Raw genomic sequence first — 21,134 nt, 5'->3', positions numbered from 1 at the left:
GTGTATAATCACCTGAATATACGAATGGTTGTGTCTCTGTTTTGCTTTCCAGCCAGGAAGAGCAGACATGTCCCACTGGGTCACATGTTCAGATGTCCTACCCTGTCAGATTTACTCAGACACCCATAAAGGCCAACCAGCTGGACACTGCTGCCCCTGCCAGCCTGTCAGTGGAGCCTCTGGTGGACAGTCTGTCTCTGAGTCCCAGCAGAGTGCAGTCTGACACTGCTTTACCACAATCATGTAAGACACTAATGTCCTCATGTGTGTATTTCATCCTGTTTGCCTTTTCCTTGGTTGAAGCACAGGTTTCGGTTGGGGGGGGCTTCAAAGCACTGACCACATCACATTTACTAGTTACACTCAAACCTTTCCCAGACAAATGTAAATCAAAGACTAAACAGTGAGGAGATAATGGGCAGAAACTAATGTATTTATTTAAAAAAGCCTTACTTTGTACAGTAATTATTTGCCGCGCTCCACTCCGCAGTGGTAGACGAAGTGTGGCAGGAGCAGACTCTGCTCAGGCTCTTAAACCTGGTGGAGCTCCCCCTGCTGGAAGGGGTGCTTCAGTGCAGCCAGACCCCATCCTCTTCTCCTCCATCAAACCTGCTGGCTCACAGTAACCCAGACCTGATCTACAGCAGCAACCACCTGGACAGGCAGATCCTCAAGGCCTTCAGGGACTCTCAGTACGTTCTGACTGTTGAGTTAATCTTACTTAACACCTGTAAGCAACTTAAGATGCAGATGTGACTGCATATTTTAATGTTACGTACTTGTGATACCCCCGATGGTAACAGTGAATGCAAACTGCATCTCAACATATTAGATTAAATAAGTGTGCCTGCATTCCATATTATCAGTTCTTTTAACATTCAAAATAATATACAGAAAATCTCAATTATTGCCTCAAATGAAAGTAAAGGAGAATATCAAAGAATTGTTCAACGTCATAGCCGTAGCTTTCCTACTGTACAGACTTGAGAGTGGTATCAGTCTTCTCAATTCTAATGAAAAATGTTTTGCTCTTTATCCCTCAGGGAAGATGAGTGGCTCTGTGCAGCTCTGGACTGTCTGGACTTCCTCCCTGATCAGCCAGTGGTGGAGCTGAGCAGGGAGCTGCCTCAGTGTGCCCTGCGAGATCAGGACAGCTGTGAGCAAGTGCCAGCTGCTAGCAGTACACAGGATGGAGGCCAGTGCAACAGTGACGTGCAGCCTCGTCTCTCCCAGAGTGGTTTGTCCCAGTGTAAGCTGCGGCTGTACGGGACCCTGGTGAAGCACTACAGCCACACAGACAGGCCTCCCCTGCTGCCCCAGCACATGACCGACATCTACACTGCCATCACTGACCTGCTGGGTAAGAGCTAGGATTGTGATTGTTAGAAACTGTGATTTCCTAAATGTCACTTATTTAGATTCACACTGCATTATTGTAAGTGAACCAGGAGTTGTAACCAAGCCAGTTTCTCTAACCTGTTCCCAGTATCACTTATATTTGTGTCTTTCCTGCCTTCCCAGTGAATGCTAAGTTGGGCACGGCTCTTGAGGCTCTGCAGCTGTGTCTGAAGCTGTTGCCTCCTGCCTGCAGAGACGAGCTGCGCAGGCTGCTGACATTCATGGCTGTGGCAGGTGACCCGCAGAGGATAAGATTGGACAAGGAGGTAAGAGCCAGCGACTGAATCATATATTGGTTAATGATTTTTAACTTTTCTGCAGGTGAGATGAGAGATGAGAGGCAGGTAGAAGAAGAGGCCCACATAGCTCATCTGCTAGAGCTGGCGCCCCATGTACCAAGGCTGAGTCCTTGCTGCAGTGGCCATGGATTCGACTCCAACCCGTGGCCTTTTGCTGCGTGACAACCCCCCCTCGCCTTTCCTTTCATTTTTCAGCTGTCACTATGGATTAAAGGCAATAAAAATCCCAAAACAATATTTTTTTCTAAAAAGAGGGCTTGCTTCCAAAGCTGTACCACCCGTTATTTTTTTTATTTTTTAAATTTTCTTTCCTGTAGTTTGACATTAAAGATGTTGATGCTGTTGAACCTTTAGATGGAGAACAGACTGGCTGTGAAGAAGTCCTTCTCTAGAGCAATCCTCCACAACAAGACTCTGTCAAAGGAGAAAGAGGACCTTATGGTGGTCTTCATGCTCAGCAACATGAAGGAAATTTTTAAGGTAAGGGAATGCTGTCAGAATACATTATACATCTCCTCTCCTTGGGTCTTTACCTTGACTCACAATACTGTATTTATTCCCACGTTTACCATATTAGCATGCTAATGTAAGATTAGAATTATTTTTGTGAAGATTTATTTTGTAGATGTTGTCAGTGTTCCGTTGTCCTACTGTTAAAGCAGACATTAAAGTGGACCAAGTGACACAGATCAAGCTGTCCCTGTGCTCTTGCTTTACCCACAACCCGAAGGTAGTTTTAATTCAGTAACTATCAAGTTTACAGTTAATGCTTAGAGTCACCAGCATTACACTAACTATTATCACTTAGGGGGAGGTCATTAATTTAGCTAGTTTTTGCTCATAAAACTTAAAATATAATGCTTTATTCACCATCTTCCCTTCATTGTGGTGTAATTTGAATATGATTTTCATCACACACTCCCTGCATGTGTAACAAAACTTCCTGTGAATTTGTGGCCCGAGCCCAACCCTGGTGACAGCATCAGGGTTTGTCAAACTTGACGAAGCTCTTCCAGAGCCACAGAAGACACAACACAATATAAGTAGTACTCCCCACACCTGCTAAGATGGCCTAAAAATGTATTCTAATTACATTTAGGCTGTTAATCAAAATCTAAAATCTGGAACTCTTCCTCAGTCTACAATCCAGAGCCTGGCCCTGACAATTTGTTACCAAAAGGTCAACCCAGAATTGATTTCACTGGTTTGAGGCTGACTTTGTCTGAAGTTGTTTGTTTGAGCTTTGACATTTAGTGGTGCTATAACACATTGTTGTGTAAACAAATTGCTCAAATTGAGTTGCAAAATATAGTTCATAAATGCTGTAACAGACATTTGTGTAAGGGTTTCATTGAAAGGGATAAGTGGGAAGTTGAATTGAAAAGAGTGCCATTTTTTTTTTAAGGTGTAATTTAATCGACAAACCATTTTCTGCCATTCCTTTGCCACTAAGACTTTATTCTCTTTGCTCCAGATACCAGGGGCTCTGCACAAAGGAGTGAGTGACAAGCTGGCCAGCCTCGTACAGGGGAAGCACCCCGATGTGACTGGTAAATGACTTCATGAGTGTTAATGCAACACAAAACACTTCGATAATAGACAGGTTTAAACACACATCTGCTTTTCTTTTCTTTTTTTAATAATTCTTTTTGGGGGCTTTTTATGCCCTTTATTTGATAGTACAGTTGAATCAGCTCATTTTTTGGGTTTTGCGGCCCACAACTTTATGGTTCTGGTTCACTCTCACCACTGTTATCAACCTCAGATAAGCTCTGATAAACCCACAGTGCACCACCTGCCCAATACCAAACTGCAGACATAGCAACTAGCTGCTTTATCAACCAGATATCCCTCAGGAGTTGGTAACGTGAATATTGACTATACATTTGTCAGGTGACCAGAAACACAACTCTAATTGAATTTACGATTTCCTAATTTTCTGCTGGATGTATAAGTTGGCATTTGCTTGCGAACACATTTCCCTTAACAATTTTACAAGGTAATCTCAGTGTTGGGCTTGAAGCTGCAGTAGGTCTTTTTTTAGTTGTTGTTGTCATATTTGCCAAAACTTTCACTATATCCTGACAGTAGAACATGAGATAGATAATCTGTAAAAAAAAAAAAAAATAAAAAAAATAAGGTTGTTCTGGTTCCTCCTAGTGCTCCTAATGATATTTATAAGAATCCACCGGGCCAAACAAACGTTGATTGTTGGGTCTCATTCCCAGGGTGTCAAGACACTTTGGGTCTCTGGGAATGAGATTTACCAATCAACCTTCTTTTAAGCCTTCAACCAAAAGCGTCTTTATATCTTTCTCGGCTCTGATTCGTTCTGGCCTGGTGGATTCTTGTAAATGCCATTAGGAGCACTAGAACAGAGAGGAACCAGATTTTTTCACAGATTATCTGTCTCATGTTCTACTGTCAGAATAAAGTAAAAAGTTCAGCAATAATGACAAAAGATTATTTTTTATAAAAGTTACATACAGCAGCTTTAACATCCAGTTGTTGCTAGTCTAGTCAGTGTTTTTCTCTTCTGTCCTTCAGGCTCCACGTTCTGTCAGCAGGTCTCCAGCAGGACTTACACTGACTCTACAAAGAAGACCACCAACCAGGAACTGTGGATTCTGCTAAACAGCATCCACCTGGACAACAAGATCTCTGCCAAGGAGAGAAAGCGCCTACTCAGACAGTTCTACCAAGCCCACCCAGAGATATTTAACCAGTATTTTGGTGAATCTGCTGCTGGTATGCTGTAGATTTGTGAAGACAATGACATAGGCACAAAGCCTCTCTGTTGTCTTCTTCAGTCAGTTTCACCAGTAGCTACTTTTTGCATCAGTTGGTCTATTCTTGGCTGTGTTTTTCAATACATATGAATTCATTACTTAGAATATATTTATCATTTTTTATTTTCTGCATATGTGAGTCAGATCTCCACATGGATCAAATTTATGTAACTTTGAAGGCAACATTGCTAAAACAAATGGTAATTTGAATCCAGCTCACTTGAATCACAACTAAATTTAATTTGAATTGGACATGAATCTTTAGATAGACAATTCCAAAAATACCCTTGTAGATATAAACTTTTGGAACATTTGCGAACTACACACGATTTATTAAACATGATGAAATATGATTTATTAAACTAATTAATTTGAAAATACATTACAAAATCTCCAAATAGGTTTACTGATAATTTTATCAGCTTGGTCTTCACAAGGGTTCAGAAACCTTAATAGCTTAATCAATGGCACACTACCAGTAAGTTTGCAGGAGAGGTTTTTTGTGTGGAAATGTTGAGGTGCCATATTATCAGCAGGCCAGATCTCGTATATGATTACAATGTCCTGATTATGAGAGAAATGTTTTGTTTAAATGTTGCTATGCATGTTGCCTATATGGATGGAATAAAATTACAGATCCACTGGAGACTAACATTTTGATGTGGTGTCATAATCTTAATGTGAACATAAACAAGAACAAGAGCATTTTAAAATGGCACTTATTTCAAATAGTTTGCTGACCCCCTGGTCTAGTCGTTTTATTTGTTGTTGCCAATTTGGTACCACAAATCATAACTAATTAAAAATGTTGATAAAATTAATAGTGACCCAAAGGAATATGGGGGGAATTATTTTGTTTCTAGAGTGTACAATAGACCTTTTTCACAGCAGACATTTTGTCATGAAATAGTAGGGTAAACACAGGTGTTACCAGTGATACTTATTAAGGTTCAGTTCCATTTAGTGTAGCAGAGAGTTTCCACTGAGCCCACATGCACAACAGCACCCTGACTCTGTTTGACCTGAATGGAACAGAGCCTTAATCAGTATCAGTGATAACACCTGAGTTTACACTATTTCATCACAAAATGTCTGCTGTGAAAAAAGCCTATTCAGAAGTTACTGAGCAGACCTGCAGGTGTAGCGCCACCACGCGGTCAGTCGGTTGCTATAGTTTGTGTTATTTGGGAGTGCCTCAAGGTGGTATAACAGGTTGCTGTAGATGTTGTAGTGTAGACATTTAACACCACTAGATGAATAAAGGCACTAGTCTCATCATATTGCGAGTAATTCCCAGAGATTCCCTTTCTAGCACCTTCTGCTCTTTAATCATGAGAAACGTGTTTATTGTGCGTGCGTGCGTGCGTGCGGGAGAGGGCTCGACTGTTACGTCATGTTAGCCCCACCCAATACCGGAAGAGCCGCTCGGTTAGCGGCAGCCCAACATCGTCAGAGGAGGGTTGCGTCGTTAATAAGCTCGAAACAAAAGCTCCCCTCGGTTGAAGACGGTGTCTGGCAGTGGCGCAGCTGTGAATAAGGCTGTGAGAGTCATTATCCCGCTGTGGCTGCTTTGTGAAGGAGTAGCTGCGTCACAAGGCTTTGTTGTTGTTGTTGTTGACAGAGAGTCGGTGTTCACGCTGGCTAAAGCTAACAGTAGCTTGATAAGTTGAGCTACCCAGCGAACCCATCTCTTTCCCGGGGGCTGCCGGCTACAAGGTTAGTAACGTTACCGCAGAGGAGACTGTAACGACGGCCACAGTACCATGCGGCTTTGTTCTGTTTACCACCCGAGTCAGATGGCGTCTCATTCACTCCTCTCCCCCTCTCCCGCTACTGTAGGTGATGTCACCATCTGTAGATCACAACAACACACCTGCATCTCTCCTTCCGCTTGTCCTGTAACATGAAATACACTCACAGAAGTACCGTGTGTCTAGCTAGAAAAATCCCTGCTGCTGCTACATGTGACACGTTATGTCACATGTGCTGTGATCACGGGACATTTTACTGACTCTCAGCACTTTACAGCTTTTGAAATGACTTCAGATTGCAACCTGAAACATCAAACACTATCTGTTACCTTGCAGACCTTAGCATGCCAAAGGAGGCAGACCACCTTGAGGGTGAGGCAGACAAGGGGTCGAAGGAGGAGCGGACGCAGGATGCTTCTGAGGAGACAGGGAGGAAGATGGTCCGGGCGAATACTCCGAGCCCGCACAGAGGGAACACTCCTCAAGGTGAGAAATGGGTTGATTTTCAGGGGGGAACTCCAGCTACACAGAGCAACAGATTAAAAGACAGGGACCTGGTCCTATATCAGTTTCAACTGAGTAAGGGAATAAACACTTCAAGAGGAAGTTCACTCAGATGAAGATATTCATTTAGGTTTCCATGGATTGGGACGGGAGCCAGCAACCTCAGATTTCCAGTTTAAAATGTTCTTTTTATCCTCTTGAGTAAGTAAAAAGCATACACTCAACCACAATTTATACATACAGATAATAATATACAGATCAATAATACATTTAGAGGTGCCCCCGGTGCTTCCTCCCTTTGCTGAGCTCTGTTTTTGGACATACCCAACCATTTAGAGGTGTATGCGTCAGCACTGAAAAGGCAGAAAACCTGCTGCACGCATTTCTGCTCATAGAGTTGTCAAGGCGACCAGCATCCTGAATACACAGGACAGTACTAATGTTGGACAGCTGTGGGGCAGGACATCCAAAGCAAGCTGCTGTTGCTGCTGGCCTCTGTGTGCTGTGCAAAGCTTTCAAGTTCTTTATTTCATGTGGGATCCAGTCTGCTCCCTATCACATACTGAAACTACTCAGTTCCTCAGTCTGTCCTCAGCAGTTCTTTATTAGCACAAACATGTGGACTTGGACGTGATCACAAACAACCCTCCTGTTGTACGGAGGGGAAGATTATTGTTCTATTGAGGGAAAGCACCAGCCTCACAAGCATGTTCCTTCAGGGGGTTGCAAATAAACTGTTCCTGTCTCAAGTGCTCGCCTGTCTTAACTCTTCAACAACACAGCTCCTCTAATTCTCATCTGGTCGTCACGTACGCATGGTTCACCCCAGCCTGACGTGGTTGCGGTAATATGTACAACTAAAGGTTAAATCAGCACCGCAGTTTGCTTTCCTTGAAATATTCACTATGAGTAAATGGCATTTTGCTTTTTATAGTAAAGTGATTATTAGTGTCTGTTGCATAATTTCTAGCAGTTTCATTCATTTAATGGGCTTTAGATGGGATGATTGGCATATAACGTGTTTGGCAGGCAAAGCACACGCACTATTCTGGCACACCCTCTGAAATGTCCCTCTCCATGAGGTCTAGTATGACATCAGCTTTAGCTTTCTTTAGCCCCAGTTAACCTCATGCCTACGGTTGCTGACCCCTGGAATCCAGCATGTCAATTTAAAAACTGTCCCACAAAGCCAGAACCCAGACAAATAAACAAATAAACTAAAATAAACATAAAGTTGGGAGCAATGCCATAGTCAAAGACACCCATTTTTTAATTAAGCCCAAATGATTAGCGTTAGAAGTCCTAATTGAGGAAAAGCTACATTATCTGATTGTTCCCACCGTGATTTTTATCAAGTTTCCCAAGTTTTGCATTTACGTACTGCTACACTTGGTAGATGAAGACGTGTGAGTGGGAATTTACGACTCGTTGCTCATGCTCATAGTTATAAATTGGATTATCCTTTAGGGGCAACAATAGAAACTTTGCTGTAAGGCAGGTGTGCAGAACACAGAGCTTTGCGGATACACTGACAGCAGGCATACTTGAGGGGATTAACACATTTTGGAGCTGGTGTGTGCCTGCTTTTGCTACTGCCACACTAAATCCACTTGGAAGTAAGAGATAATGCACTCTGTTTGCAAATTAGTTTGAATGCAGTTTGTTGGCAGTTTGTAGGAAAGCACACTCTTACGTATAATGTTGGAATAAATCATTTTAAGAAGGTTTTCTTTCCCCTCACAGCCAGCCCTCCCAGGTTCGTCTCTGCAGAGGAGCTGATGGAGACAGCTAAAGGAATGACCAACATGGCTTTGGCCCATGAAATAATGGTCAACCAGTCATTTCAAGTCAAACCTGCAGAGCTTCCTGAAGGAAGGTGAGAGTCTGATCAGATATTTTTAATACATGTCTTTTAAATTGAGTTCTTTCTAGCTGTAGAAGTAAAAGTCCCCCCTGTCCCTCGTACAGTTTGCAGCGCAGATTTAAGGAGATAATGCACAAAGCATTCTGGGATTGTTTGGAAGATCAGTTGAAGGAGGATCCGCCGACATACAGTCATGCCATCAAACTGCTAGCTGAGGTCAAAGAGGTGAGGCAGAGGTTTTTGTTATATTCAGGAAATAAACCATTTATTTCAAAACTGTGTGTGCAAATGTGAGGTCTTATTTTAGCTGCCACCATCTTTCTTCACATATGATCCTGCTGTAGTTTGTATTTTGAGAAGGTCATGGCTGCACACAGCTTTACCATACATGGACATATACTACAGTGTGTCTCTCTTGGCTGCCTTCAATCTTCCTCTATTTCCCCGCTCATCCAGACACTGCTGTCTTTCTTGCTGCCGGGCCACGGTCGTTTGCGCTCCCATATCGAGGAGGTTCTGGACCTGCCTCTAATCCAGCAGCAGGCTGAGAACGGAGCGCTTGACATCAGCCAACTGTCCCAGTTCATCGTTGGGATGATGGGCTCGCTGTGCGCCCCCTGCAGAGATGAGGACATCAGAAAACTAAAAGAGATCAGTGATATTGTGCCTCTGCTCAAGTAAGCCAAGAGACAAGAGAGACTATTATTAGTTCATCATGTTTCAGGCTGTAGTTTATTTTTAGATGGTGTAATTTCATTACAGTGCATTACAGTGCAGAAGTAGGCTTGTTCTGGAGTGACGGTGTCATAGAGGATGATAAGAGATGAGCTAGCAGGTCCCCAAACTTAATGCAGACTGTGAATAACAAGTCCAGCTCAGTTGGATGGAGGATAGAATTTCATGAAATATAACTCTCTGTGTCTGTCTCTGTCCTCCTCCCTCTCAGACAGATATTCTCCTTGCTGGACCTGATGAAGGTGGACATGGCTAACTTTGCGGTCAGCAGCATCAGGCCTCATCTGATGCAGCAATCGGTTGAGTATGAGAGGAGCAAGTTCCAAGAGTTTCTGGATAAACAACCTAGTAAGGAATCCATATTCCATTTAGATAAGTCACATTATGTATAAATCATGCTAATAATTACATATTGGACAGGCTAGATCTAAAACTACATGCAGACATTTGCTCAAACACTTACTTTGTTTGCCTTGAGAAGTTCAGCTGTGTCTGAAAATAGAACCATTTTTTTTACTTCTTTGTAGCATTTCAGCACTGCAGCTATGAAATTATGGTCCACCCTAAAACAAAAAAGTGGGTTTTGTTTATGATATTCAATTGAAATTCAGCAACAGTTGAATGCTTTGACTTGCCACGTTTCCCATGCATAGCGTAAAGCAAAGAATGGACATTCTTCATAGTCTACCACCTCCTCTAGCTACATTCACCTCTAATTAAGCATCGTGCATTTCTGTGTTAGCATGCTTGTTTTATTCACGGAAGTAAAGTACAATGTTATTTAGAAAATTCAGACAAGATTCAGACAATGCAGCAAACCAAGCATATCTTCTGTTGACTACTGGTATGCAAAAATGATGGAATGTCCTTGAAGAACCTGCTATTAGTGTGAATTATGAATCTGGCCTGCTTTTTCAAAAAGCAGGTAAATGGATGGATGTTGCATATCTTTGTTTTGGCATGTCAAATGATAAAAAAAATCAGGATCTGCTGAATCTAGGGAAAGTTGAGTGAAATAAATGATCCGTTCTTCTTTAGATGCCTTAGACTACACTGAGAAGTGGCTTGAGGACACAGTGAGATGCCTGAGAGAGGCCGGGGCGGATGGTTCTAGTGCCGCCTCATCTGACCCTCCTTCACTCCTCCCCCTTAATGTCCATAATCATGCCTATCTACGCCTGCTAAGGTGGGACCACTCGTCAGACCCCTTCCCAGAGGTAAACCCTGTCAATCCTGAAACCTGTCGTGTCTCTCCGTTGTCTCTGCCACCATAAATTGTATTCCTCTGTATTCCCCTCTCTATAGACAGTGTTGATGGATCAGAGTCGGTTCCAGGAGATGCAGCAGGAGGCTGAGCAGTTAGTTCTGCTCTCCTCTGTGCTCCTCGTTGTCTACACTACCACAGGGGAGGCTATCTCAGGCCTACCGGGGCTGATGGAGACTCTTAAACACACTGTCAGTGTCATGCTTGCAGACATGCACACACCGTGAGTACCAGTGCTTTCATTGTCACTCTTGTAACTTTCATTTCATTATGTTTCACTCACACTGACTGGTTGGAGTGACGGATTAGGAGGAAGGTGTAGTGACCCAAATGTAACCAGACTATTTTCTAAGAACGTAACAGTTTAACTGAAAAATGTGTTTTTTTAACTGAGTCTTAAAGCTTTAATTTACATGGTGCTGAATGGACTAAGTACACGGTAGCTTAGTCTGCAAAATCATGGCAGGCCGTGTGCCCGTGTTTAAATCCAGACACCCATCATGCATTTCTTCCTTTCTCCACATTTTTTGTCACTCTCTACCATCAAACTATACACCGATCATCATTACATTGAGAGCACTGACAGGTGAAGTGAATAACACTGATTATCTGGTTATCATAGCTCCTGTCAGTGGGTGGGATATATTAGGCAGCAAGTGAACATTTTGTCCTCAAAGTTGTTAGAAGCAGAAAGCAGGCATTATGACATTATGTTAAGGAAAGGGCAGCCGTGAGGATTTGAGTGACTTTGACAAGGGCCACAAATTGTGATAGCTAGAGCAATGGGTCAGAGGGCATCTCACAAGAACTGGCAGCTCTTGTGGGGTGTTCCGTCCTGCAGAGGCAGCTAACTGTCAAAAATGGTCCAAGGAAGGAAAAGTGTTGAACCGGGGCCACCAAGTTACAAAAAAAAGTGTCTTACACTTGCATATTTTTAATGCACCCATTTGGAACTTACTAACTAGCTAAGTTGTATTGCTAAACATAAGTCGTTTTGCCTGTCCCAAGGTCTTTTAGTGCACACGAGGCCTTTGCGACCATCGGGGAGAAATTTTGTGTTGAGCTGAGTCAGTGTCTAAGCCAACATGGTTACTCTCCATTTTCACCTGACCGAAAGAACATTCTGAGGGGACAAATCTCAGCTATCGTCCAGCCAGACAACCCGGTGCACAAGCTGATGGGTAAGAACAGTGACATGTACAATGTCTTTTACACCACAGCACAGTGTGGGCTTTGTGTATTTGGCAGTGACACAGATGTCTTCTCCTCTCTTTTCCTCTCCTCTCAGACTCTCGGATTCAGAGCTATCTCCTGGTTTCCCTGGAATCCACTCAACATAAGACCCCTCCTCATCTCCCAGGAGGCCTGGCTCCAGTCAGCAAGGAGCTGAAGGAGCTTGCAGATCGCTTCAGTCGCCTTGTCAACTACAACAAGGTGGTCTTCTCCCCATTCTACCAAAAGCTCCTCCATAAAATACTGACAGGTGGGGAGAGTCCCTAAGCACTGAAATTTGGAGTAAGAGCAGTGTGGAGAGTGGTGTGTAGTTTTGCCATCCCCCCTCACTAGTAGTGGTTACGATTCAGAGAAAGGAGTTGAGGAAGCTGATATGTATTCAGCCTATAAAGGCAACTCCCCAGTGTGTGCACCTCAAAACTATATATTCAAAAAACACTGGCTACCATCCCAGCTGCATTAACTCACAGTCTTGCTTATTTGAAAAAAATTCAGGCCTCATAATTGTGACCTTACAATAGCTATCTCGCATTAAGTTGTGTTCAGTATTACTAGCAGGGTTGGGTATCATTGGAAATAGTTTGATATCTGAGCCAATACAATACCTGTATTTTAGAACCCATACTAAAATAATACTTAGTGTTATGGTTACCATACTTGGAGTATAAACACATTTATTTCGGCAGGAAAACTATGGCTGTGAAAAATGGCTGTGAAAAAAAAAAAATGATTCTAAAATATGAAGTCAACAAGATTAAGTCAACAAAACAAAGGATCAGGGCCTTTTATCAAGTGTGTCAGAGTAGGAAATCAGTCCTCATTAGCCAACAGTTCTCCGAGTGACACATTTTCTTCTGTGTTGCAGCCTAGAAGTATTTTATCAATGTGCCCTTATCACTGCCAGTACTTATGAGCGATCCAGAGGTGTCTCAACCTGTCAAGAGTTGACAGGAGACAGTGTTCAGGCAGAGACATGTGATGTGGGCTCATTCCATGGAAGTGTTGATGGCAAAAAGCTCATTAAAGGAATAGTTTGACATTTTGGGATATACGTTTAGTCACTTTCTTGTGGGGAGTCAGATAAGATCAATATGACTCTTATGTCTGCATGTAAAATATAAAGCTGCAGCTAGCAGTCAACTAGCTTAGTTTAGACTGGAAACAGGGGAAACAGCTACCCGCGCTCAGTCTGAAGGTAACAAAATCAATGTGCTAGCACTTCTAAAGCTCACTAATGACACGTTCTGTCTTGTTTGTCTAATCTATTGTGGTAAAAAAAGTGAGTTTTACTGGTTACCTAGCAACCTCAGTGTCTTGACAACTACCGGTTACCGTACCTGATCTTTTAATCTGACTACATCACAAATTGTTGAACTATTCCTAAAAGGCACCATTTGACAGAAACTGAATTATTTTTATGTCTCATCTTGCGTTGGATTCTAATGAGAACGTGCTTTCCACAGAAATTACAACCAACTACTTCAGCAGGAATAAATCATTTGATTTGCTAAGCAGCACCTCAGATACAGTAACGTACAGATGCATTTATCTCCCCACCATTCAGTGTGAAGTATTGGCGAAACAAGCTGCATTAATATGAATTACTATATTAATTTATTTATTAATTTGTGTATTTTGAACACACAGGGCCATGTTATTAGAGAAATGTTCATTTTGTTGCGAAATGGTGACATTTTTGCCTTTTGTAAGACCAGACAAGTGTACAAAGGATGCAGCTGAAAGGGAAATTGCATGTAGCCTAGATGAGTTGCCAAACAAATCTCGTACGTGCTCTGCCTGACCATCCTCTCCTGTCAAAAATAACACTTCTGGAGCTCTCCTAAATACTGGCAGAGATGGCAGTCATTTCCCAGGCCATGTTTGGCTAGGACTGATTCCCTACATTCAGACAATTTTATGAATAATAACCTTGGCCAAGTATTCAGCAACAGCTTTCAGTACTTGACAGTTTTCAAACTCAGTGCTACTGACACAATTTAATCGATTAATCAAAGCAGCTAGGCAATTGTATAGCATGAACAAGACCACAGATGACTGCATGCTGTCTTTTACACTGCAATTGTAAGGAAATACAGTGGATACAAAGACTTGGTACACCTTTGCATCTTGTGGAGCTTTCTCGTCATTAGGCTTAAAATCAAATAATATTTATTCAGGATTGTCAGATTTACTTGGTTAGAGCAACAGTAAAAAATTTTCGTTACTTATTTTTATTTTTTTTACAATGTATTAAAAACATCTTCATAACATAACCAGGGGCTTAGCTTTAGGCTGGTCTTAAATTGTCAGGTTAGACTAGTCTAACTAAGCCTGTCTGTTGCGTAAGTATTAAGACTGGCTTAATTTGAGGTAGGAAAGTTAGCCAGCTCAAAGACACAGGAATATTGATCGTATGTTGATTGAAAGGGCAACAGAAGAGCAAGTTAGGACACAGTGATTGCTCCATGCTATAGATGGCAGATGTTGGGTTTTTGGAAATAACAAAGAGAACAAGAGTGTCCATTCAGTTACATAGAAAAGTAACACCTATCCTAACAAGTATTGCCTGAGTTTATCTTCATAACTCATTTATAACATAAAAACTATTTCTGTTTGGAGTCTGTACCAGCCTAAATTGAAATCAGAAGACAACATATTTTAATGCTGTATTTATGTAACTTTGTTTTCAAGATATATTCAATGCATTTTAAAGCAGCAGGTCTACTTCTCTTGTAAAACTACAACTAGTTGTTAAGTGAGCTTGTGGGTGCTGGTAGGCTAAGCAACTCAACTCCTAGCTGTAGCTTTATATTTAGCATATGGATATGAAAGCGGTATCAAACTTATCATAAAACTCTTGGCCAGAAAGGGAATAAGCGTATTTCCCAAAATGTAAAACCATTTATTTAACAAGCCTTAGCTCCAAAGGGTGGGCTTTAAAACCATTGAGGATCTGAATCTCTGTACTGGCTCATGGGGAATTAAAAGACCTGAAATGCACCAAGTGTCTAGACAACATAGTATCTAAATGTGACTAAAATCATAACATCCATGATAAAATAAACAAGTCACAAAAAAGATAAATCAAGAATCTGTTTACTTACTCCATATTTTTTAACCACACAGCAATGCGAACATAAAGAGTGTGTAGACTCTTTGTATCCACTGTATGTGCACAAGATGATTCTGTCAAGTATTTTACAGTATGTTAGATCAAAGGAAAATGACCAGAAGGGAAGCCAGACTGGTGTTTTGTGACCAACTTGAACTGTTACTCTATTTAACTGTTACTTGTTTTAAATTCCGTTAACTTATTTATAACATTTCTGATGGTTTATAAGATGTTTAGAATATTTACTTTAGACAAACACTTTGCTTTGCACACATATTTCACATGCTCAACTCACCACAGAGTACTTACAGTGGTTGTAACAAATCTTCAGCTCCTCCAGGCAGAATGATGTCACGTGTTCATTGATTGGTCACACCAGTCACACTGATATTTGTCTTTAACTGTTCATCCAACATGCCAATAAAGCATTGTTTGTCCTCCACTGCAGTCATTTCTTTAATCCTTTTTGTTTCTTTTTCTTGGGCTGCTTGTATCAGATTTGTTTTTAGCGAGGGATATAACAACATTCTCAGGTTGTTCTTTGGCCGGAGAGACACATTTTGAATAAACTACCTTTTAGATTTGATAGCAGCCACTTTATTCTGCAAATAGTGGTGGCTGTAGTCTGACATTGTACTCCAGCTTTACTGGCTGGTTCTCTGACTAGTCAAAGTACAAAGAACCATCTTAATATTATGTATAAATGACTGAAAGGACTCATCAGTACTATCATTACTAAACTGCTTGCATATAGTTTCATATGAGACACTAGGTGGAGCCAGAACTCTCGAGTTTTATCATTTGTATGTAGTATTAGTATGTATGTAATGTTTGCCTGGTTGATATTCCAGTATGATAAGATGATTTACAATTTCAGAATTGGATATGTGTAGGCAGAAGGAGCTCAGTAAGTCAGTGTGGAACATGAAATAAAGTCCAACAGTCGATGAAATAAACACAGTATAGGATCAAGTTTTAAGTACAATATATCTAAATGCATCTGATGGAGTGAAATATCACGGAAGTCAAATGTTTTTAGTATGTAATAATAGCAGCAGCCCATAACAACCAAAAAGTGGATTGTTACTTCCACTTCACAACAGCAAACGCTTAAATTACTGAGTTATATTGCTGTTGATTTATGTTTGAACATGTTTGTAATAAGAGCCCTATTACAGTGCAACAAAATGAGATGGTGAAGAAAACAGACATTTTCATATGGACTGTTGTACAGCTGGCATGTTTAGTCCTGAATTGTAATTACATTTGCTTGAGTCTGAGATGCAGACCTCTCCTTTCAGATGCTTTGTTAGGAGGTGGAGGGTCACTTGTTTTTAAGTGACTCTTTTTTTTCTTTTATGGGTTGCCCTGGTGGCTCGCCTGGTGGAGCGTGCAACCCCATGTAGTAAGGCTGAAGTTCTAGCAGCAGAACAGCGGCATGGGTTTGATTCTGCAGCCCCTTTGCTGTGTGTCATCCCGTCTCTCTCCCCCTTTGCTGTACCTCTCAAGTTGTCACTGTCATAAATAAATGCATGTGCCTATCCCCCACGTCCTCTTTCACAGTTCAGTTTCATTGAATGCTGTGTTATCAAACCTTTACCCTCAGTGAATAATGCCTAAAAGGAGGTGGAGAAAGAGAAAAGCGAAGTGATTGAATATTTCTTCTTTCAAACTTAAATTTGCTGTATTGGCATTGCCATAATTATTGTCAAAGCCGGCTGTGCAATTCTTATGATTATTATGATGATGTGATTATACACTAATGAAAGCATACCTATAAATATTACAATAAATCCTCCTAGGTGTTACAATTTGGCCCCCTTTAATTACTTTCAGCCTGTGTCTCTGTCCCACATATGACTCTCACACCACCTGCCCCCTGGACATTGTTCCTACAGTACATACCTTTCAAAGGAGGGTCCCACAATTTTCCCCATTATGAATAGCAGACATGCAAATGTAACCGTCTCATCCCATTTAAAAATGCAATAGGCTCTTATTAAAAAGCCTAGAACTAAATCATTTCTGTCCCATCTCCAAGCTCCCATTCCGGTCCAAAGTACTGGAGAAAATTGTCTGCACACAGCTTTTGTCTTATTTAAACAATAACAACATCATGGAGAAATTCCAATCAGCCTTCAGGACTCATCACAGCACAGAAACTGCCTTCTCAAAGTCTCAAATGACCTACTGTTGTCTTTAGACTGGTACATGTGCCATAATTCTTTTAGACCTCAGTATGGCTTTTGATAGGGTTGATCATTGTATTTTATTAAATTGTCTCAAAGACCAGACTGGCATCCAGGGCACTTCCCTCAAGTGGTTTGCCTCCTATTTAACTTGCAGGACCTTCTCTGTTGAAGGACCAGTGTGTAGGATTCAGTGGCATTTAGCGGCATAGTTGCAGATTGCAACTCCCTCGCTTCTCCCTCGCTTCACCCTCCCTACCAAGAGTGAAGGTGAAACTGCGATGGCTGATGAACAGGTGAAAAACACCAACGGCAGTGTTTGGTTTGTCCTTTCCCTACTTGTTTTAAAACATGGACGCGGCATTTGTAAACAGCTCATTCTAAGGTAACAAAAACATAATGATTCCTCTATTCAGGTGATTATACACTAATGAAAACATAGTTATGCATATTATTATCAATTTCTGTTAATAAATCACCATAAATATTACACACTGGACCTTTAGGATCTTACCTCTCCTTCTCTACTCCTCACTTGTGGAGTACCTCAAGGTTCCATACAGGGCCCATTTTGTTTGCTCTGTATATTCCCTTTAGGCTCTGTCTTCCACAAGCAAAATGGGCGTCATGCATGAATGTTTTATTTTACAAACCGATAAAGAGGAGAAAGAGAAAATCATATGTATGTATGTATGTATGTTGATGAATGGTGTTTGATCTTAAATTGTGTGTATGTGACAGGAAATTTGCAATTATCATATGAAAACTCCCCAATAAATCCACATAGGGCCAGCAGATTTAAGAGCCGTGTGCAAGCCACTAACCAACAAGCTACTGAAATTTCATTAACATTAAACTAGACAAAAGAAGAAAAGAAAGAAAAAGGAAAGGAATTTCCACCGAAGGGCCAGTGAAAATTTACTTCATTTAGATTTAATATGCCAGGTGGCTTGTTACACAGAAACATATTTTCCTTTTTTTCTCCAGTTCTGATATAAGTGATGCTAGCAGCATCTATGCTAACCTCTTTGGCAGCTGCCATTGAACGAACAGAGCCTTCTCTTTGTGTCACACTGCAAGTGGTTCCTCAAAGGACGCTGATTGGTTGAACCACTGTGGTACGGGCCAAGTGTGAACTTATTGTGACATCACACATTGGTTTGTGAAGTACCGTTTTGAAGCATTGAGTTTGGCATTATGGCTGTCACCATGACATTTTTTTCAGCCAGAGGTGGTGATGTACTGCGAGTTGAGCTGCTGTCATTGACTGCACAGTTTAAAGTTGTCCTTGGCAGGAAACAATGGTGTCTTTCCTGCTCACACATGATCTCATATTACAAATAAACAGTACACCTGAAAAGATTTTAAGCAAGAAATAGTCAACGCAGTAACAGAATCTTGATTTATATTTGATCAGCTCTGCCTAGTTTGACAGTTTGATCTGAGTTGTGTGTGAGGAACTGACAAGGTAGCCACATCCTAAAGCATACTTTATCGTCTATTTTACTTTAAATGGGACCATAATTTACTAAATGAACATCATGCTGTATAGAAGGAGACTTGAACTAGTGATGGAGACCATAAACTCATTAGAAAACTGTTTACTGAACTAACAAATCAATTGAGAAGTTGGGTCATTTCTCTATAAACTCAGTGCTATCAGACTTTTTTGCAGCCAGTGGAGCTGCCCCCTGCTGGCCTTTACATAAAATGCATGTTTGAGATACTTCTGCGTTATCTTAATTTTACAGAGCCGGGAGCACTGTCCACTATACATACTGTCAGTGGCATAGCTTGAAGCCTGGAAAGATGGATTCTTGCGTGATCTTGTGATTTCATCAGCAGCCTTACAAGGTAAACATAGCGCCCCACGATCATTTTATGTGGGAGAAAAAGAATACTGCTACACCAGTGTTTAGTCAAACACACAAGGGGCCAAAAAATCACGCTACTAGATATGTGAAGAGCTGTGGACTGACTGAGCAACCAGACCCATCAACTGAGGAGAATCAACATCGGTAAACCTTACCCTAACTGCCCCTCCACCTGCCACCCCAAGAATGTGGAGCTCTAATCAGGGCCAATCGGCAAAACTGTACTCTGTCAGGCCCTGCAGAGTCCTCAAGCCTCCATATAAACAGAATTTGTAATTTGTTTATATGGATGAGCTGTGTGGTAAAAAGATGTGTGGTAAAAAGATTTTGTGGACTTGTGCTAGTAGCTTCTTCCAAGTTGTTGAGTGTTACAGTTGTTTAAAAATAAAGTTAAGGAGGGGTAGTTTACTAGTGTTAGCTAAAGAATTATGGACCTAGTTAAATGTTTGGCTTCAGTTATTCAATAAACCTGTAGTCGTGATGAAGTCAATACCTTGGGTTTTATTATGCTTAGTCAACAATGGGGCTTATTGCAAAAGAAGGGCAATGTAATGTTTTGCCTCCATAGTAGTGTTGGCAACTGCTGATTTACACAGACACTAATGTTAAAATAATCATTATTAATCATTATATTATATTATACACAGTCGTAGAATTAGGAGAGCCTCAAGGAACGCTAGGGATATTCAAGGAACCTTACTTGCTTGGGGGGTTCATGAGGAACCTTTAACAGCTTAGTTTCGAGGAGAGGTCACTGGAGGAACGGATTTTCACATAGAAAAGGTGGCTGTTCTCCTCAAATGTGTGTTTTCAATAAGGCCTACCTAATTCTTTACCTTGAAACTCAATATATTATATATCGTTCTATAGAGGAAAACACTTTTTAGGATTTTAGAGAGAGTGTTAAATGAATTTGGAAGTGTAAAAAAACATGACTTCTATTGTTGTTGTCTGAAACACAGGCAGTCCCAATCAGCAGGTGTTCCCTTACAGATTGGTGAGATAAGCCTACCTAAAACCATTTTCCAGTTGGTCACTTTCTCTGGTAATAACTCACTCATTCACAGTATTCCACTACAACAAAGTTTGATTTCCAACAGATATTTGTCTAACAGTTCAGCTTTCCAGCATTCGGGTTTTGCAGTCACACTATATCAACTTGTATCAAACTCAAGTTCAAAGGGGATGATTGGTAGCTCTTATATAGGCTTCCTCGTTCTTTATTCATTACATTTCCATTGCTGATGCATGCATTTGATTGAGGAAGAGAGAGGTTTTAATAATTAGCCCAAATGATGATGTAAATCACATTGCCCCCTGCAGCGTAAAGTGTCCTTTAGGAGGTCCTCAACCAAGGCTTTGCTAGCCATTCCACAATCCAGGCTGAGGACCAAGGGTGACCAGGCCTTTTCTGTTAGGGCCGCAAAAACAACCTTCATGCGGAAATCAGACTGCAATTTGCATTTGAAAGAGGATAAGGATATCCTCTTTCAAATCCCTCTAAAAACATATTTTAGTGCACTTTCACAGGGTTTGTGTTCTGAATTCACTGTTGAGTCACTTCTTGAAACCTTTTAACTCTTCTTTAATTGATTATTGATTATTTTTATAATTTAAATTATTTTATTTGACTTATGTATCTTCTATACTCTACTCTAAAAACATGGCGGTTCAATGTCGCAAGCCTCCATGGAAGGCCACCTGTAGCTTTAACTGTCTCATTCTAAGATAACAAAAACATAAAGAGTCTTATTTTCAGCTATATATACACTAACAACATACCTAATTATGCATATTATTTTTAATTTCTTCCAATATATTCTTATAAATGTTACATACTGGACATTTCAAATTGTTTTTATCATTGTTTGTCTACCATTTTGTAGTACTATTCTTCTTCTTCTTTTTTTATTATTATCTCACAATTTTATTTAGAATTATGCCCCATGCTTGCACATTATAAACTAAAATAAAGGTCTTAGAACTAGCCCCTCTAATAGGCATTAGGTAATATTACAGGGCCCTCTCTGGTTAATATTGCATTTCATGCAAACTCCCTTATGAATTTGTAGTAATCAAATTACCAAAGCCAGCTGACATGCAATGAACCTGGGACCCAAGA

General features: G+C 40.9%; 2 protein-coding genes across 2 annotated transcripts in view; both read left to right on the top strand.

Annotated features, from left to right (window-relative positions):
- The window catches only part of LOC118330659 (DEP domain-containing protein 7-like), a 6,944-nt gene extending 1,816 nt beyond the window's left edge, over nucleotides 1–5,128 (top strand). The window contains exons 5-11 of the mRNA XM_035665298.1: nucleotides 53–243; nucleotides 491–692; nucleotides 1,044–1,360; nucleotides 1,522–1,664; nucleotides 2,052–2,177; nucleotides 3,172–3,247; nucleotides 4,245–5,128. Coding sequence (XP_035521191.1) covers nucleotides 53–243; nucleotides 491–692; nucleotides 1,044–1,360; nucleotides 1,522–1,664; nucleotides 2,052–2,177; nucleotides 3,172–3,247; nucleotides 4,245–4,456 — 1,267 coding nt within the window. The 3' untranslated portion in view covers nucleotides 4,457–5,128. The remainder of the gene's footprint in view (nucleotides 1–52; nucleotides 244–490; nucleotides 693–1,043; nucleotides 1,361–1,521; nucleotides 1,665–2,051; nucleotides 2,178–3,171; nucleotides 3,248–4,244) is intronic.
- A 776-nt stretch (nucleotides 5,129–5,904) lies between these two features.
- Nucleotides 5,905–15,391, top strand: tcp11l1 (t-complex 11, testis-specific-like 1). The gene is made up of 10 exons (XM_035664965.1): nucleotides 5,905–6,202; nucleotides 6,574–6,723; nucleotides 8,485–8,617; nucleotides 8,710–8,830; nucleotides 9,062–9,282; nucleotides 9,552–9,688; nucleotides 10,379–10,557; nucleotides 10,646–10,827; nucleotides 11,613–11,785; nucleotides 11,893–15,391. The coding sequence occupies exons 2-10, from the start codon at nucleotides 6,582–6,584 to the stop codon at nucleotides 12,102–12,104; spliced, it is 1,500 nt and encodes a 499-aa protein (XP_035520858.1). The 5' UTR covers nucleotides 5,905–6,202; nucleotides 6,574–6,581; the 3' UTR covers nucleotides 12,105–15,391.
- Nucleotides 15,392–21,134: the final 5,743 nt, after the last annotated feature.

This window comes from Morone saxatilis, unplaced genomic scaffold, assembly GCF_004916995.1.
Source record: "Morone saxatilis isolate NCDOM2014 unplaced genomic scaffold, NCSU_SB_2.0 Contig2, whole genome shotgun sequence".
In the NCBI taxonomy this organism is placed as follows: domain Eukaryota; kingdom Metazoa; phylum Chordata; class Actinopteri; family Moronidae; genus Morone; species Morone saxatilis.
Note: the sequence above shows the minus strand (reverse complement) of the source record. Positions and strands in the feature narration are given on the sequence as shown.

What these genes read in the sequence shown, in the direction of transcription:
- tcp11l1 (XM_035664965.1), top strand. Translation starts at nt 6,582, where the DNA reads ATGCCAAAGGAGGCAGACCACCTTGAGGGTGAGGCAGACAAGGGGTCG. An exon ending in TGCTAGCTGAGGTCAAAGAG is followed by an intron (nt 8,831 to 9,061) that starts GTGAGGCAGAGG and finishes CCGCTCATCCAG; the next exon opens with ACACTGCTGTCTTTCTTGCT. An exon ending in CGTCAGACCCCTTCCCAGAG is followed by an intron (nt 10,558 to 10,645) that starts GTAAACCCTGTC and finishes CCCTCTCTATAG; the next exon opens with ACAGTGTTGATGGATCAGAG.